Source organism: Apodemus sylvaticus, chromosome 16 (genome assembly GCF_947179515.1).
Source record: "Apodemus sylvaticus chromosome 16, mApoSyl1.1, whole genome shotgun sequence".
In the NCBI taxonomy this organism is placed as follows: Eukaryota; Metazoa; Chordata; class Mammalia; order Rodentia; family Muridae; genus Apodemus; species Apodemus sylvaticus.
In genome coordinates, this window is record NC_067487.1 from 9,730,302 (window position 1) to 9,750,304 (window position 20,003).

Sequence of the window (20,003 nt, forward strand, 5' to 3'; positions counted from 1 at the left end):
TTATGCTGATACCAATACCACACAAAGTTCCAACAAAGAAAGATAACTTCAGGCCAATTTCCCTTATGAATATCGATGCAAAAATACTAAATAAAATTCTTGCCAGTCGAATCCAAGAACACATCAAAACGATCATCCACCATGATCAACTAGGCTTCATCCCAGGGATGCAGGGATGGTTCAATATAAGGAAATCTATCAATGCAATCCACTACATAAAGAAACTCAAAGAAAAAAACATGATCATTTCATTAGATGCTGAAAAAGCATTTGACAAAATTCAGATCCTTTCATGCTAAAAGTCTTGGAAAGAACAGGAATTCAAGGCCCATACCTACCCATAGTAAAAGCAATATACAGTAAACCGGTAGCAAACATCAAACTAAATGGAGAGAAACTTGAAGCAATCCCACTAAAATCAGGGACTAGATAAGGCTGCCCTCTCTGTCCATATCTTTTCAATATAGTACTTGAAGTTCTAGCTAGAGGAATTAGACAACATAAGGAGGTCAAAGGGATACAAATTAGAAAGGAAGAAGTCAAACTATTACTATTTGCAGACGATATGATAGTATATTAAGTGACCCAAAAAACTCCACCAGAGAACTCCTACACCTGATAAACAACTTCAGCAAAGTGGCTGGTTATAAAATCAACTCAAGCAAATCGGTAGCCTTCCTATACTCAAAGGATAAGCAGGCTGAGAAAGAAATTAAGGAAATGACACCCTTCAGAATAGCCACAAACAATATAAAATATCTTGGTCTGATTCTAACCAAACAAATAAAAGATCTGTATGAGAAGAACTTCAGGTCTCTGAAGAAGGAAATCGAAGAAGACCTCAGAAAATGGAAAAATCTTCCATGCTCATGGATTGGCAGGATTAATATAGTTAAAATGGCCATCTTGCCAAAAGCAATATACAGATTCAACACAATCCCCATGAAAATCCCAACTCAGTTCTTCATAGAGTTAGAAAGAGCAATTCTCGAATTCATCTGGAATAACAAAAAACCCAGGATAGCTAAAACTATTCTCAACAGTAAAAGAACTTCTAGGGAATCAGTATCCCAGACCTCAAGGAATACTACAGAGCAATAGTGTTAAAAACTGCATGGTATTGGTACAGTGACAGGCAAGTGGACCAATGGAATAGGATTGAAGACCTCGAAATGAACCCTATGGTCACTTGATCTTCGACAAAGGAGCTGAAAACATCCAGTGGAAAAAAAAGATAGCCTTTTCAACAAATGGTGCTGGTTCAATTGGAGGTCAGCATGCAATTTGATCCATTCTTATCTCCTTGTACTAAGCTCAACTCTAAGTGGATCAAGGACCTTCACATAAAACCAGACATACTGAAACTAATAGAAAAGAAACTGGGGAAGACCCTTGAGGACATGGGCACAGGGGCAAATTTCCTGAACAGATCACCAATAGCTTATGCTCTAAGATCAAGAATTGACAAATGGGACCTCATAAAGTTACAAAGCTTTTGTAAGGCAAAGGACACCATCAAAAGGAGGACACGGCAACCAACAAACTGGGAAAGGATGTTCACCAACCCTACATCTGACAGAGGGCTTATATCCAAAATATACAAAGAACTCAAGAAGGCAGACTCCAGAGAGCCAAACAACCCCATTAAAATATAGGGTACAGAGCTAAACAAAGAATTTTCACCTGAGGAATATCGAATGGCAGAGAAGCACCTAAAGAAATGTTCAATATCATTAGTCATTAGGGAAATGCAAATCAAAAGTACGCTGAGATTTCACCTCACACCAGTCAGAATGGCTAAGTTTAAAAATTCAGGAGACAGAAGGTACTGGCGAGGATGCGGAGAAAGAGGAATACTCCTTTACTGGTGGTGGGATTGTAAGATGGTACAACAACTCTGGAAATCAGTGTGGCAGTTCCTCAGAAAACTGAGCATGACACTTCCGGAGGACCCGGCTATACCACTCCTGGGCATATACCCAGAGGATTCCCCAGCTTGCAATAAGGATACATGCTCCACTATGTTCATAGCAGCCCTATTTATAATAGCCAGAAGCAGGAAAGAACCCAGCTGTCTCTCAGTGGAGGAATGGATACAGAAAATGTCATATATTTATACAATTGAATACTACTTAGCAATTAAAAACAATGAATTAATGAAATATTTAGGCACATGGTTGGACCTGGAAAATATCATCTTAAGTGAGGTAACTCAATCACAAAAGAATACACATGGAGTGCAATCAGTGATAAGTGGATATTAATTAGCCCAGAAGCTCTGAATACTGAAGACAATTAGCATATCAAATGATTCCCATGAAGAAGGAAGGAGAGGGCCCTGATCCTGCAAAGGCGTGATCCAGCATTGTAGGGGAGTACCAGGATAGAGAAAAGGGAGGGGGTGATAGGAGAATGGATGGAGAGAAGAGGACTTATGGGACATGTGGGTAGGTAGGAACTGGGAAAGGGGAAAGCATTTGGAATGTAAACAAAGAATATAGAAAAAATAAAAAAAAAATCTTTTCTCTGTTCTGATTCTGAAGAACTGAGGTAAATTCAAGGTAGATACTTTGACTTCCAAAATATTGTCACATAGGAACACTTGAAGACTAGCGAAGGGAAAGGAAATTGCATAAGACAGATCAGACCTTTGCAGAGAGAATTCTACAAATCTAAGTACCTGGTAAATAACACACTCATTTCCAGGACCACCTTCGCACAGACTTCTGGGATATGTAGTCCATGCGGCTGTGACGTCACGAAGAGCCATCTGGGCAATCCCAGTTTACCTTTCGTTTTGTTCAAGTGTATCTTTCTCAAAGTTTTGCGAGAGTCCTGTGCGGATGTACCTTTCTGTTGTCTCTGTCATGGAGGTTGGTCCAGGAAACAGCACAGCATGTACAAGCAGCGGGTGGTGGGAAGGCGGGGATCGGTTGCGGAAAAGTGAGGAAGGACCTGGGCTGGGTGGGAAGTCAGAAGTAGCTGCTGGGATTTGTTGGACTAAACTTTCTGGGTCACGTGGGGTTGCATATCTGTACTGGGAGACTGGTATTGTGTCCTTGGTGATGGGTCCCTTAAGTCTCCACTTGCAGTCGAGTCCGCCTTGGGCTTCCAGGACCTAGGAACAGTCTGGTAGCGCGGGAGTAGATAACAGTGCAGGGGCCAGGAGTGCAAGATAAGGATGGCAAGATGACGACTTGCACCTGAGGTAGTGCTGGGAACTCATTGAACAGCTTTTCTGGGAAGCAAGCTCCACTGGCTGCTCCATCTTATGGGAACGCTGTCAGATTCCTCAGCACCTTTAGGGCAAATGGGGTCCTGGTCCCCTATACTCTGTACCCGGCCTCTTGCAAGGAAGGGTCTTGATTATGTTCATTTTCCTCTGTCATTTAAAAACTTAAGAAAGAAAACAATCCATGGCACAACAGGTTGTAGGTGGGAAAATCTGGAACACAGCAGGGAGATCTGCCAGAATTGGAGTCTATAGAAAGTCTTTGACAATGGATGTTGAAACAAATGTAGTGGACACACAGAGGGAACTCTGCAAGGCAGGAGAAACCCGCCACCTGCTTTCACCTTAATTGCTTGGTTTCCTTAAATCTCTGAATGTTCTCTGTCGGAAACGTACCTTTGAATGTTCTCTGTTGGTAACATAGGTTTGAGTATTTGTAAAAAAGACAGGATGTCTTCTTGGTACACTATGATTATGTCAATGTGACTTGATCAGGCCTTGAACCTGAGAATGGTTATGAGCAGGGTAGCAGGAACTGGGGAAAAGATCCCATGGCCTTATTCTAGGGGTCCAGGTTTTGTGTCATGTCAGCAGGTTGACGAAGAACTCACAGATCTGTGTGTATTTCTGTGATTTAAAGTAAATAGAACTGTGATAGATAAGATAGAAAAGAAACTTGAGGCTACTCTGAGTCCCCTGCCTGTCATCTCTGCGTTTATGAGGGGTGAGGGGGAAGGACCCTCTGGTCATCTCCTGCTTCATATTATGAGTTAAAAGCTGTGTCTACTTGCCTGGCCAGCTCTGTCATATTCTATCTTTGATCATTCTGTACTTTCCAGGATCTATGTAGAACTGAGTCATCAGAGTGCAAGTCTGCTGTCTTTACTGAATACACCCACTTGCTGGTGCTTTAAGAAGACACATACAGACTGTTGGCAGATTTCCTGACCTGCTGAGGCAGGGACGGTTAGGAGGAGGTGCACCTGAGTGTCAAGTGAAGGTCTGAACATTGTATTGGCCTTGGTGGAAGGAACAGGGTCGCCTATGGATAAGAAGGATGACTGGTGTGCACTTCTGCAATTGTTTCTGTTATCTTGTAGCCTTGCTGCCCGTGCTACTGTGAGATATAAAAAGGCTGTGGAAAATAAACTCGAGGCTCCTGTCTGCTGTGGTATTGACCAGCGGTCCTCCCAGTTCTGTTTCTTGGTTCTGCATCTGTTTCCTGCCTTTCCTATCTTTAATCCTCTCTTCTCCTCAGAGACCGTTTGACTCTCAGCACAGCCTAGGAGTTGCTGCTTCATGATCTGTGCTGTACGCGTTTTAAACACTATGCAGAATAGACAGGCTGGTTGGGAATGGAGAGTCCTTATTGTTTGGAACCTGATCAGGAATCCAGCCCTCTCGTTGCATCCCATGTTGACTTCTCAATGTCCTGCTAATCTTTAGTTCTGCCCAACTCTCTGGATATATATCGCTCAGGTCAGACATTATTTGTATTTCTTCCCCACAGAAAGTGAATTGTGCAAGTCTCCAATTCCCCTGAAATGTTTGCTGTTAATTGTATTGGCTGAAATCCTGACTAAATGGTGTCCTGTTTACAGGTTCCCTGATCTAAACCCACTTTGTCTCACAGGAGATTGTACTCAGGACAGCGGACACTTGCCCATGCAGAATGAAGGAAGCCAGTGCTGGGCAGCCTAGGGAGTGGTCCTCACAGTTAAGTCTCCATTGTGAACATGATCTGTTTCTCTCACAGGAAATTGCTTTCCTCTGGGCTCTTGCCATGCTCTGCATTGGTGGTTTTCCCAAGTATTTGGTGATCCTATGATTAAAGAGTGTAATCCATTTTTTTTTTGTCCCTTACTTGTAGACACAGGATTCTTCTGTGCCAGGTGTAATGAAGGTTTCAAGACATTTGAATATCTTTTCCCTTGAAAAACTTCTATTCACCAAAGTGCTTCATTTTGCTGCCATTTGGGAGATGTACTGGCCTCTTCATTGCTACTGATCTCTGCTCATTAGACAATAGACTATATTCTGTGCAGTCATTCTTTAAAGAGGATATATTTCTGTTGTCCTGTAAAGTCCTGTGACAGTAGCTTTTCCTTCCTCCCAATGGTGGAAACACCTTGCCTTTCAGACACAAGACTAAGGGAATTGCAAATGGATCTGACATGAAGATCTGCAGAAAGAGAGTTGTCCATAGTGATTTAAGTTGCTTTGCCAGGTTCCAAGGGAGAGAAGCAATAAATAACCCCTCTTAGCTCTTAATCCAGTGGGCACAGCAATGTCTTGTATGGCATTATACCCCCGACGATGCCATAGTCAGTATCTTGACATTAGCAGAAGCTGTCCAGTGGAATTTGAATCCTCATCCTTGTCAAAACCAGAGATTTTCTGTGAGTTTGAGAATCCTAGGAAGGGAAGGGAAGCTTGATAATCCAACACCATGACTACCTGAGTAATGACAATGGTGCGTGGTACACTGCAAAGGGAGTCTCCTAGGTAGACAAAGGAGTTTGGGCATCTAAGAACTGCTGAGAGAACTGATGTTCCCCGGGGATGAGGCCACTCACATTCATCCAGTAACAAGGTCCAGTCCTGAAAACATAAATACAGGAGACAGTGAGGAGACTCAGCCGTTCATGTGTATTTATATCGTTAGGTTTAGATGGATGTATGTTTATGTATGTATGTATGAAACAACAGAGAAGAATACACTCTGTGTTTGTGATGGAGCGTTGGGGGACAGGAGAGAACTTGCAATGAGGAGATGGACAGGAAAATGATGTACTTGTTTTTTTTTTAATCAATGATGTGTCAGAGGAAAAATAGTATTGTTAATTGTTACCATGTGGGTGAAGCCGGAATTAAGTTCAGAGAGATGAAGCTAAATAACACCTGATCTTATCAGTATGTTAAGTGTACAGAATTGTAACTCACAGAAGTTGGAGATGTAATGGTTTTCCTGTTGACCAATGACGCGAGAAAGCCAAGGCTTGGGGACGTCCTGCATAGCGCACACTCTGAGACAACATGACAGGGAGAAGCTCCCAGTCCCGTCACCCTGGATGCCGGAGGTGTGTAAGGAGTGTGTGGGGTATATCTCGGAAGCCTGCAATATTGTAGAATATTTCGTCACATTGGGAACCCCAAGATGTTTACTGAAATATCCTGTTTCTCGTTGTAGTGTGACTCAGGTCTCTCTCTCTCTCTCTCTCTCTCTCTCTCTCTCTCTCTCTGTGTGTGTGTGTGTGTGTATGTATATATATATGTCTGTATTCTTTATTTACATTTAAAATGCTGTCCCTTGGACTCAACTCTTAACACACACCTTTAATCCCTCTGGCTGGCAAACATGCCCTTAGTCTCTTTAATCCCAAACAACGAAGGTAAAGTCAGCTTGTAGAAGGCAGCGTCCATGTTTGAAAGTGATGTCTAACTGGGTGGCAGACAAAGTGATGAATCAGGAAGATTCTACAGACTAGGATAAGCCCAACTCACAGGAGAAGAGAGAGAAAAGGAAAGCTAGTTCGGAGAACATGGCAGAGAGAAGAAGAACAAATAGAAAGAGGCCGTTTTACTGGGATAATTGTTCAGACAGGTTGCAGAAAGAAAACAAGCTAGACATGTAACAAGATTTCCCATGTCCAGTCATATGAGGGCAGTGGAAGACCCAAGATTGGATAGGAAAAGAGAGGCAGAGCTAGGAGTTCTGCCTACTCCTCGTACTTGGCTCACTACTAGGAAACAAGACAGAGGTGGCTGGAGGAGGAGGAGGAAGCAGTGGAGTTGGCTTCAGACTGGATGTTATCAAATGGTTAGAAATATTGTGATAACGCTTTATTTTCAATTGCCTTTTAAATTATCTATTGCCATGTTGTAATTGTGATTTTAAATATGCATAAATCTAATTGGCTAACTAATCAAGCATTAATAGTCATGTTTCTACCAGGTAATTGAGGTGAAAGGTGACAGACCACAGGACCAGACCACAAGCCAGCTAGGTGCTGTGGGGACCCACGCCACCATGGCCCGGCCAGCAGGACTGTCGTGGAGCGGGGAACCTGCCAGGACTTAGTGTTGTAAACTCAGGACCATGGCCTGGTGGGGCAGGAGAGATGGCAGGCTCTCTCCTTTAATATTTTCTGCAACAAGATGTAGGGGAAGACAGAACAAGCCAGAGAATGAGGTGAAGCCAGAAGAATAGAACAGACTGACAGACTTAGTTTGAGGCCACACAGAGCAGTGCAGAGAAGCTGAGAGAGGGCAGACTGTATCAGTCAGCCTGGAGAGGAGTTTGATCCACAGGAGCTGAGTTGAACTGGCCAGCAAGAGTTCAGAAAGAACTAGAAAGGGTGGGATTATTCAGCAGCTGTTGTGGACAGCCCTGGGTTTGTATTTTGATGCTAATTCCGTTCCTGGGAGGAGTCATCTTGTGAACCCTTTTCCCCAACTTAACTTTTGGATTTGGTTTCTTTTTTATTATTATTTTTTTCTTCGAGACAGGGTTTCCCTTTATAGCCCTGGCTGTCCTGAAAATCACTCTTGTAGACCAGGCTGGCCTCGAACTCAGAAATTCACCTGCCTCTGCCTCCCAGAGTGCTGGGATTACAGGCATTCACCACCACCTCCCGGCTCCCAATTTAACTTTTAAAAGAGAGGCTAGAGCCAATGATTGGGCAGGAGGAAGGATTTAAGGGTTTGGGGGGGGGGAAGGAGAAATGGATCCACTGGGGAAGGAGGAGGGGCTACAGGGGATCGAAGGGAGAAGTGGGAGGAGCTACGGAGGATGGAAGGAGAGGCCTCAGAGAGAAGCTGAGAATATAGATGGGAATAGAGTAGTGTAGTGGGAGATCTGCCCAATTTAGCCTTTACCTTGTTTTGTTACTGATTGAGTTGAGAATTCTTTTACCAGGTAATTGGGTTGGAAAAACCAGCCCAACACAGCAGCAAGTCTCAGGGGCAGAAAATGTTCTAGGCCTAGATAAGCTTGAATGGAGGCTAGAAATTTCCAGCACTAGGCTTAGGTTAGCAGTAAGCCTCAGAGACAACAATTACATCAGGCAAATTAAAGTTACTTTTTTAGTAAAAGGGGCTAAGGGCAGACTCATGCCAGGTGGAGGAATTGAGCTTATCAAAACAGAAAAGCAATTCAAAGCTTACTCATGCAATTAACACAAAATTCCCTATTAATACATAAATTGCTGATATTTTCACATTAGTGAAAAAGAAAAACAATGACGATTCTCATATGATATTCTGAGATTGTATTGAAGAAGATACAAAAAAAATTCTGGCATTAGATACTTTCGAAATAATTAAAACAGCTTCAACAATTATATTTTTCAGCTATAACACACTCAATGGATCTTGGTATTTATATTATTGTTACTGGCCTTAATTAATTTTTATTAATGGTTTAATTTATATCATTAATGGTTTTAATTGAAGGTGTGATATTATTCATGGGTCCTTATTTCAGGAAATGCTGTCCTTCTGGGATGTGGCTGTTGATTTCTCTCCAGAAGAGTGGGAATGCCTGGGGCCTGCTCAGTGGAATCTGTACAGGGACGTGATGCTGGAGAATTACAGCAACCTTGTGTTCCTGGGTGAGCATTGCATCTATAGAGAATTCATATCTCACCATCAACATGAAACTTCCCCACTTTGTACAATCTCTCATGGGAGTATTTCAACAACAAGTTTCATATCCTTCAGTTTAAGAAAAATTAGGGAGATTGCTGTACAGGTAAGAAACATTTCATTGTTTTCCTCCCTGTGTTTGAAGTGTCTGTGCTGGAAGCATGCCTCCTTCGCTCGTGTGGGACTGTTAGAAATGCACGGGCATCAGGCATGGACCACACATGTTAATGAAATAGTTTCTCAGTTCAGATTTAGTGTTTTCTCTCTAAAGAAGCTCAGGATCAGGATATTGTACATTCCATTCTGTATTGCACTGTATATGTCAGAAACCATTTAAGAGCTAATTGTCTGCAGTCCTGTATTGTATCGTCTCTTTCCCTATAATCACTGTACTGAAAGAGAGCGTAGAAGACCTCTCCAATCTTGTCCTCTTCCTACACACAGGTCTTGCTGTCTCTAAGCCATTCCTGGTGACATTTCTGGAGCAAAGACAAGGGTCTTGGGATGTGAAGAGAGAAGCGGCAGCCACTGTGCCCCCAGGTGTGTAGAAATGCGGGATCAGGGGACAGAGTTCAAGTCCAAAGATCCAGCCAAAGGCCAGGCTTTCCCTTGTGCCCTGAAATGTGTATTATGAAAATCATTCTTTACATCTCCCTTCACATCTCTCAGGTGTTTATGGTGGTTTAAGTCTCTTAGGATTTATATTTCACAAACAGTTACCTGCATTTACAAGGACCTCGAAGGTTTTTTTTTTTTTTTTTTCTCTTTTTTTCTTTTTTTTGGTTTTTGGAGACAGGTTTACTCTGTATAGCCCTATCTGTAGACCAGGCTGGCCTCGAACTCAGAAATCTGCCTGCCTCTGCCTCCCAAATGCTGGGATTACAGGCATGCATCACCACCACTGAGCAAGGCTTTTCTTTTTGTTGAATCTCTATTGTAATGTGACACTCAGGAAAATACAACTGAGAACTGGTTAAACTGGGAGTAATTTATTTGCTAGGAGTAAGGCAGGCTTGTGCCAGAAACATCTCTGTACTGAATTGAGCGTGACTTGGTTAATAAAATCAAGGACATATTCCCATTATCGGGGTGGCAGGCAGAAGCAGGGGCCTCAACAGTTTCAGTTCTGTTAGTTTGGACAAATTGGGGTGGGAAGCAGTTGGATGAAGTCAGACTAACAGGAGTCCCTCTGGACAGTGCATTTCTCACTGATTTAGGGAAGAGTCAGAGCATGGACTTACTGTATAAGGTGTTGTATTGGGCCAATGTGTACAGCAATTGAGCAGAGGCTATTTTGTTTATTCAGCAAAGATTTAGCACCAGTTTATTACCAGGGCCAAATCATTAGACCTAGGAAGAGAAGGATGAGATACGGTATTTCAAATCCTTTAGGTGTTTATCCACAGATACCCATAAATCCTGTTACAGAACCAGCAGCCGTGTGCCTGTTTCATGGTTCCTTTGTTTTTAAAGAAAATATTTATTTATTTATTTATTTATTTATTTATTTATTGGGTTTTTGAGTCAGGGTTTCTCTGTGTAGTCCTGGCTGTCCTGGAACTCACTCTGTAGACCAGGCTGGCCTCGAACTCAGAAATTTGCCTGCTTCTGCCTCCCAAGTGCTGGGATTACAGGCGTGCGCCACCACGCCCGGCTAAGAAAATATTTATTTCATATGTAAGGACTACTTTTTTTTCCTTTCTATATTTTCATTTTTATTACATGTTTTCTTTTTTTTTCTTTCTTTTTTTTGATTTTTTTGAGACAGGGTTTCTCTGTGTAGCCCTGGCTATACATGTTTTCTTTATTTACATTTCAAATGTTCCCCTTTCCTTATTTCCCCTCCAAAAAGCCCCTAATCCCCTCCCCCAACGCCACACTAACCCACCCACTCCCACTTCCCTGTCCTGGCATTCCCCTACACTGGGGCACTGAGCCTTCACAGGACCAAGGGCCTCTCCTCCCATTGATGACAAGGCCATCCTCTGATACATATGCGGCTGGAGCCATGGGTCCCTCCATGTGTACTCGTTGGTTGGTGGTTTAGTCCCTGGGAGCTCTGGGGTTCTGGTTGGTTGATATTGTTGTTCCTCCTATGGGGCTGCAAACCCCTTCAGCCCTTGGGCCCTTTCTCTAGCTCCTTTATTGGGGAGCCGGGGCTCAGTCCCAGGAGATCATCCACCGCTGTATTTGTCAGGCACTGGCAGAGCCTCTCAAGAGACAGTTATATCAGGCTCCTGTCAGCAAGCATTTGTTGGCATCCAAAATCATGTCTGAGTTTGGTAACTATATATGGGATGCATCTCTAGGTGGGGCAGCCTGAATGGTCCTTTCTTCAGTCTCTGCTCCATACTTTGTCTCTTCATCTCCTCCCGTGGGTATTTTGATCCCCCCTCTAAGAAGGACTGGAGTATCCACCCTTTGGTCTTCCTTCTTGAGCTTCATGTAGTCTGGTCTGTGAATTATATCTTGGGTATTCTGAGCTTCTGGGCTAATATCCACTTATCAGTGATATGGTATTTGTTCTTTTGTGATTGGGTTACCTTACTCAGGATGATATTTTCTAGTTCCATCCATTTGCCTAAGAGTTTTGATTGTTTTTAATAACTGAGTAGTGCTCAATTGTAAATATACCACATGTTCTGTATCCAATCCTTTGTTGAGGGACATCCAGGTTCTTTCCAGCTTCTGGCTATTTTAAATAAGACTGCTATGAACATAGTGGATATGTTCTCAGACACATCAGAGCTAGTAACATCTTTTGTTTATAGAGTTCTTTCATTGGTAGCCATTGTGGTTATCCCTATAGGAACTATTATGGTTAATATTACCATGAGTCCCTGGGAGGAAGAGATCCCATGGTCCTTTGTCTAGGTCTTCTGTGTGTATATATCCACTGGCTTCTTGGTTTGTATTGGCAACAGGGCTGAGGAGCTTGTCCAGTTGTCTCTGGAAGGTGACTCAGAACGACTGCCCTGGGTGAGCGGTCACAGTCCCCTCCTCCTCCTCCTCCTCCTCCTCCTCCTCCTCCTCCTCCTCCTCCTCCTCCTCCTCCTCCTCCTCCTTCTCTTCTTCCTCCTCCTCCTCTTCAGTCCACATTTCTTTCTTTACCTGGCTGTGGTGGGTCCACATGTGGCACATGCACCTTAGTTGAAGTGAGTGCCCACAGCTCAGCCTGCTGTGCTGACTGACCCCGGGGAGAGTCTGTCGTATATTGTCTCACACTCTGCTAAGGACTGCTTACAGAATCAGACACTGACCTCTCAACTCAGGGATTAACTCTGTTAGGAGGAGGTCAATTGAAAGACAGGGGACAGTGTATGGCCATTTGAACTAGCGTGTAGTTCCCATACCATTTGGGTGGTGGGTATTGGTACGCGGTTCCCCTGTACACTGTATCCTCAATTATCAGTTCAAGAGACTTCGAGTGCAGAGTAAGTACAATGAACGCTTCCATTTGAGACATCTAGACAGGGGGTGTAGAGTCTAAGATCCTCCTCAGCATGAGAGCATCCATCCCCTTGTCTTGTGAGACATGAGGAGTAGTTCATCTTTCCTACAGATACGGATTAGGAGTTCCTGGTCTGGCTTCCAGGCCAGAGGGAGCCAGGAGCAGCAGATGCTGGCAAGTCCTATTCCCCATGCTTCTTGTCCTGTGAGGAGGCCAGCCTGCCCTTTACCCTGATAGGTCTGTGTGCCATCGGACAGTGTGCTAATATTAACGTGTCGTCTACCCTGAATGACTCCTACCATGCAAGCTTAGTGCCGTTTTAGCTGTCTTCACTCAAGCATTCCATTTCAATAACCAGCTTTTAAACTATATCTAATTTTGTATATTATTCCATATTAAGGAGAATGTAAGGTGACTTTAAATTTATTTGAGTTCCCTGTTTTAGGCTAAAATTTGACATGTACAGAGGACTGTATAGCGGAAAGTAGGTATTAGTCACTCAGTCCAATATTGTCTCTATAAAGAAATTACATTTGTATTTACCATGATAACAGACACAATTTAGGCACATTAATTAGCAGTCATTAGGCGACTCATCATTACCAATTATGGCTTAATTACATTTGCTGTGACATTTTACAGTGAATTAGTGACTCTTATCAGATTTGGATTTTAATAAATGAAAGAAATTATCTCTTAAAAATTTTAGCCTCAAAAATTACAATTGCTGGGACTGAGAAATGGCTCATCGGTTAAGATCACTGGCTTTTCTTCCAGAGGAAGAGTTTTTTTTTCCCCAGCACTCATATGGTAGTTCACAACTGTTTGTGACTCCAGTTTCAGGAGAACTGACACCATCACATAGACATATCTGTAGACATGCATGCAGGCAAAACACCAATATACATGAAATAAAAACTACATTCATAAAGAGATTACAGTTTCTTACTGAAAGTCTTTTACCTCTAAGTAAACTTTAATATAAATCTACCCTGGAGGAACTGAAACTTCACCTTCTTGACCCATTCATGGTGCGTCTTTACAGTCTAGATTAGTCCTCCAGGTTGTCTAGGTTCCTTGTTGTATTTCATCAGAAAATAATAGAAAAAAGACAATAGTATGGCTGGCCTTTTCCGGAGACACTTGTAAGAGTAAGAAGGTACGCAAGTAATTATCATTTCTTGGCATGACACCATTTTCTACATGCCTAAAGTTTAAGAAAGTTAGTGAAGACCTAGTGACTAGATAGACATCTTTAAGTCAGAAGTGTTTGCTAACATGCATGGCATTTTATAGCTTAGGAACGTAAAGAAATTCTGAGATTGAATCTCCTTTCCCATAATTCCTGAGTTACATAGTCATACCTAATATGACTTAGCCTCATAATTTTACTCTTTTGTCCCCTTCTTTATTTATACAATTTGTATTATCTTAAATAATTTAATCCTTTTATTAGAGATATAATTCAAATATGCATTCTTTGTATCTTCTTAAAATAGTTACATTGACCTCCACAGAGAAAAGTTATAAGTCAGGAAGAAGGTTAGTAGCCAGGCGTGGTGGCGCACGCCTGTAATCCCAGCGCTTGGAAGGCAGAGGCAGAGGCAGAGGCAGGCAGATTTCTGAGTTCGAGGCCAGACTGGTCTACAGAGTGAGTTTCAGGACAGCCAGGCTTACACAGAGAAACCCTGTCTCGAAAAACAAAAACAAAAAACAAAAAAAAAAAAGAAAGAAAAGAAAAAAAGATGTTTAGAAATGCCAGTTGACCTGGAAGTGACGTCACCTTTTGTGAACAACAGGTATGGGAAGTAGAGTGCAGGAGTTCTGTCTGTGACTGACTGAAGAATCATCTGAGGCACTACCCCCCTCTGGCCCATGTGTCTGATCCTTGACATATATGCCTTTGGGTTAAGCAATTTCAAATGGCATGTAAGAAGTTTAACAAGTAAACTTAACATTTGATGTCACAAAATTTCCCACAGGGTATGGATGTTAGGCAATGTTTATTTTCATGTGGGCCCTTAGCTAGTATATGTAACAGTTTCCCGGGGTTGCTGAGGTCAATCCTGCAGCCCAGATTTAGTTTATTTGGTCAATATGCCCTACTGTCTCTAGGAAACCTTGAAAGCCCATGCAATTAATGCCTCATTACACACAACTAGCTGAGAGGAGGGACTGAATACTCAGGTAAGGGTTCAGTGACCTTGCCTGTAGCATCCTTTTTTTTGAAAGAATGCTAACATTTAACAAGCCCAGCTGTGATTGTGTTTGACAGGCACAGCTAGTCTTAATTAAGCAGGTAGTTGTTTAGCTTAGTAGATACTGTGCAACATCGGCTAAATAAAAGAAGGTTCTAAGCAAACTACACAGCAAGGGTAATCTGATGAATTAATATGAACTGTGCACATACTGGTAACCCATCGTACCTTGACAGTTTCCAGGAAAATTTTATAGAAAGCCCAAGATAGTTTTTACGGTTTAGATAGCAAGTAGATTTACCATAATCACTAAGTTGAAGGTTATAGCATCTGTCAGAATTTAGCTATGATTTTGGAGTTATGATTAGGAGACTTTAGCATCTTTTATCTGTTTTAAGGATGTGCATAAGAATGTGCATTCCTTTAGTTGTTCTTATTGTACAGAGATTTCTACCATGAGGTAAATAATAGCAGCTTCTACTGGAAACCATGCACCTCTTACGTGTTCTCAAGACCATAGTGTCTTTTTTCTGGGCTGTCCTGTTGTTGTCCTTCTATCTGAGGATAGGAAGAGATATCTCAATTACCTATTAGTTATTTCGTTTGGTTGGTCTTGTTTTTTTGAAACAGGGTTTCTTTGTAGCCCTGTCTCCACAGTCACGTAGTCAGGGAACCAGTGTGACCCAGGACACAGGCTGTGGGAGAAACCTGAGTCAGTTCTGCTTGACCTTGAAGTGGGTGGGGCTCATCCTTTCTCTGGAACCAGGTTGTCAGTGAGCTAAAAACCTGACCAAAAAATACTTTCTTGGACAACCAGAAGGACTAGGTTGCATTTTGGTGTTAGCAAATACATTTGTCATTCCATTACCCTCTGGCCCTGAATTAATTGTTTTTAAATACTAAATCCACAGTTGTATCAAAGCCGAGGCAGGCTAGTGGCCTGATAGTTCCAAAGTTTTCTTTCTCATCTCTTCAAATAATTCAAATAGTGGATCTTCAGAAGCTCCAGTTTTGGAACGGCATGACAACATTTTCTCAGCAGTATTGCTTAGCTTAGGTGAGCTGTTGGGTAAAATAGAGGCACACTGTGCAGTAACAGTCTTTGCACTGTTAGCAAACAACTGAAAGTTTGCACACTTTTCTGCAGACCTAGCTATGAAATCATTGTAAGAAACTAATGTAACACTTAAGTGTGTCTCAAATCACTTGCGCTCATGCTAGTGAAACTCATCCTAAGAGTTCTTTGTGAAGGATAAACATTGTCTAAAATGCTCTTCTATCACATAGTCAATAATAGGAATTTAAAATGCATGCCTTTTGTGGATATGTAATTCAAAGATTAAACTCTGCCACTAGGAGTGTGTGTGTTTGATACCTCATCAGTAAGCTTTCAGAATTTTGTGGATTCAAGTTTCTTTTTCTTTTGTCCTTTGATCTAGTGTATCGTTGTTTCTAAGTGTGCATTGCCTGTCATCACTTGGTATGCTCACCCTATAAGTTTTTGGTGGATGGATAAAATACATTGATAAGAACATTTAAGGAGGGCATAAGATAAAAATACCTATAAGCTTTGCTGTGAATTTTCCTTCATCGGTAAACGTGACCCTTCCATTTTCATGCCCCGCTCATTGTCTTTCTCCATGCAGTGCTCAATGGTTATTTAATCTTAATTAGTCTTAGAAATAGGTAATTTTATTGTGGGGCCTGGTGGTCCACTGCATTAATCCTAGCACTTGAGAGGTGGGAGCAGGTGAATCTCTGAGTTCAAGGCCAGCCTCATATACATAGCAATTTCCAGGATAGCCAGAGTTACAAGGAAACCCTATATCTTTTTTCCCCCTATATCTTTAAAAAAACAAAACAAATCAAAACAGGCCAAACAAACAAAATAGCTAACAGGTAATTGATATATCTGTTCATTGACACATATCTTCCCCAGAAAAATTTCTGTTATTAGTGGTTGAACTTGAGATTTATTATTATGCCTTGATATCTTTTCCAGTCATCAATATAAAATGTAAAATACTATCTCAAATCCTTATGCTATATATATGATTTAATGTTGATATGAACAATCTACTTGTTATGCAACATATCTTTTTTGTTTTGTTTTGTTTCAAGACATGGTTTCTCTGTATAGCCCTGGTTGTCCTGGAACTCACTCTGTAGACCAGGCTGGCCTCAAACTCAGAAATCCACCTGCCTCTGCCTCCCAGAGTGCTGGGATTACAGGAGTGCGCCACCACTGTCCGGCGCAACATACCTTTTGTACCTTCCAATATAAAACTTTATACTTAGGATAAAAGTTTGATGTTCATCCAATCTCACACAATCACACTTAACTTTTTCTTTACTTGGCTTGGCTACTTTATCATTTCATGCATGTGTGACCTTATACTATTTATATTGCTTGAAAGGCATATGTGTGGTAGTAAAATGCCTTCACAACTTGTGTAAGTAATTAACTTTGGATAATATGCCATTATTTCTATGTTCTGTTTGATTGTGCTCTTACTCCATAAAACACACATTGTTTCCACCTCCTCTATTTGTGAATTTTGCTCAGTGCTTACAGGCGCTGAAATATACTGTAGATTTTTATTTATGGCTAAATACATATGAGTTAATGTCATCATTTTTAAAAAATAAGCCATATAAGTCTAAAGAATATTGCTTAACTTTTGTTTCTATCTCAACTTTGTTCAACAGGAATAATACTCAATGATCCTAAGTATTACAGCATGCGCACTAACTGTAAATCATTTCTTGTTAATCGAGGGAAAATTCATATAGGGGAGAAACCCTACAAGTGTGGAGAATGTGGTAAGGCCCTTAGTTCTTATAAAACACTTTCTATACACCAGAGACTTCATACTGGAGACAAACCCTTCAAGTGTAAAGACTGTCATAAGGCCTTTAGTACTCGCTCATCACTTTTTATACACACGAAAAATCATTCTGATGAAAAAACCTACAAGTGTGAAGAATGTGGCAAGTTATTTTACTATCCTTCAATGCTGAAGCAACATCAGAGAATTCATTCTGGAGAGAAACCCTACAAGTGTGAAGATTGTGGAAAATTCTTTTCATTTCCCTCATTCCTTAAGCAACATCAAAGAATTCATTGTGGAAAAAATCCCGATCAGCATAAAGAATGTGTCAAAAGATTTTCCCATCCTCTACAACTTCAGGAAAATGAACAAATCCCTACTGAAGAGAAACCATACAAGTGTGGAGAATGTTGTAAGTCCTTTCGTTATTATTCAGCCCTTAGGACACACAAGACAGTTCATACTGGTGAGAAACCCTACAAGTGTGGTGAATGTTCTAAGTCCTTTCGTTGCCATTCCGCCCTTATGACACACAAGCCAGTTCATACTGGAGAGAAACCTTACCAGTGTGAAAAGTGTGGCAGATGTTTTTACTCATCTTATTGCCTTAGAAGACATCAAACAATTCACTCAGAAGACAACCCCTACAAGTGTGAAGAGTGTGGCAAATGTTTTACCTCATCTACCTGCCTAAGAAGACATCAAGCAATTCACACTGAGGACAACCCCTACAAGTGTGAAGAGTGTGGTAGATTTTTTCCCTCATTTTCCTACCTTAGAAAACATCAAGCAATTCACTCTGAGGACAACACCTACAAGTGTGAAGAGTGTGGCAGATGTTTTACCTCATCTTCAGCCCTTAGACGACATCAACGATTCCATTCCGAAGAGAATCCGTATAAGTGTAAAGAATGTGACAAAAGGTTTTCAAGTTCTAAAAGTCTTCAGGAACATAAAACAATTCATACTGGACAGAAACCATACAAGTGTGAAAACTGTCACAAAGCTTTTCATTATAGCTCATCCCTTAGGAGACATAAACCAGTTCATACTGGAGAGAAATCCTACAAGTGTGAAAAATGTCACAAAGCTTTTCGTCATAGCTCATCTCTTAGAAAACATAATATGGTTCATACTAGAGAGAAATCCGACAAGTATGAAAAGTGCCCTAGGTACTTCTCCTCATCCCCATGCCTTGTACAACATCAAGCAATTCACTCTGAAGACAATCCACACAAGTGTGTGGGATGTGGCAAGGCTTTTATTGATGCTTATAGCCTTACTCGACACATGACAGTTCATACTGGAGGGAAATCTCAGAAAGGTCTGATGTTGCAGGATTTTCCTTGTCCAATTACATTAGGGCAACAGGAAGCCTGTGATTGGACAGGGAAAATGGAGGTGGCGCTAAGAGTTGCAGAGACAGAGAGCATCTCAGGGGAGAAGGAGGAAGGCCAACTTGGAGGTGGATATGAGCCAGCCTGGCTTTAACCAGCCACAGTATTTATGATAACATAAGTGTTGAATAATTGGGACAAAGCTTTTATTATTATCAGTTGGTACTGAAATTATTGTATTGGCATCTTGCAAACTGAGAATTTATTGGTACATAAATCTGATTGGTTAATTAGAAGCTCCTAGTGTCTTGTTTCTACCGGGTAATTGGGTGTTGTGGTGGCTGACCACAGAGTGGACAGGCAGGCAGGAGCAGCTAGAGAGTTGCTGGCTGCAGGAGCATGGGAAGACTGTTGTTCAGGACCCACTGGAGAGTTGGGTGGCAGAGAGAAACTGGGGTGCGGAGAGTTGGCCGTTTCTTTTTTAATATTTCCCACAACAGTCTCAAAAACGTTATATTTCTTCAGCCCTTAAGACGTCGAATAATTCATACTGAATGAAACTCTGTGGCTGTGTGGAGTGTGGTAAAAATCATTCCTAATCCTTCAAACCTTATCCAATTCAAATCAGCCCATTGGTTAGAGTCTTAAGTGAATTAGTTTGGAATGTCAACACCAACATGGTGCAACGTCCACCAATACAAATGTTGAGAATGTCATCAGAGAACTGTAGAGACTTCTCTTTGCAACAGCCGCCCCACCAGTGTGTTCTATAGTTTACTGGAATATCGCATGGTTTGATGCGTTTCTTTCTTCTATACTTATAGACATAAAACAAAACTGCTACTATTTTATCACGTGGGTCTGAGATGAGGGCCATGGTATAGTTGCTGTTGTTCATCTCAGTGCGGTCACCAAGCGCCTCTAATAATGCTTCTCCTAAGCATGTAAAAAAGCTTGATAAACTCACAAGTCTCACTTTTGTAAAATGGTCTGCATTGGTTCTAACTAGGCTGAATGGGCATTAGTGTTTCTCCAGGAAAATTTAACAGAACACATCGAAGTCATATTTGGTTCCAGAATGAAGAATCAGTATCTCCTTTAACGTCAGAACAGTGTTTTTTATCCAACTTCCATGTCAGAGAAACTTGACAGGGAATTGAAATATGGACCCAGGCCGCATGCACTCACTGAGTAAAAGGGACGGGTATGTTTACTAGTGGACATGTGATGTCAGTGGTGAGACATAGATGCAGGGCTTACTTTATTATTCATGCAGATCCAAAATAGTCATCTCAAGCTTGAGTTTAC

At 41.6% G+C, this 20,003-nt stretch overlaps 1 protein-coding gene across 21 annotated transcripts in view; it reads left to right on the forward strand.

Moving 5' to 3' along the window:
* Window positions 1-20,003, forward strand: part of LOC127666488 (zinc finger protein 58-like) — a 65,437-nt gene that overhangs the window by 26,673 nt on the left and 18,761 nt on the right. For 6 of the 21 annotated variants that reach the window (XR_007973668.1, XR_007973667.1, XM_052159329.1 and 3 more), the window contains exons 4-5: window positions 8,718-8,844; window positions 9,323-9,418. The exons of 2 other annotated variants lie outside the window; for them this stretch is intronic. Coding sequence is in view for 14 of the 19 variants with exons in the window: in XM_052159329.1 (XP_052015289.1) it covers window positions 8,718-8,844; window positions 9,323-9,418 (223 nt within the window). In the remaining 5 variants the exon portion in view is untranslated. Of the gene's footprint in view, window positions 1-2,757; window positions 2,874-2,936; window positions 3,209-6,146; window positions 6,313-8,717; window positions 8,845-9,322; window positions 9,419-17,236; window positions 18,992-20,003 lie in introns of those variants that run through there. 13 more of the 21 variants (XM_052159306.1, XM_052159310.1, XM_052159311.1 and 10 more) reach the window with 10 other exon arrangements.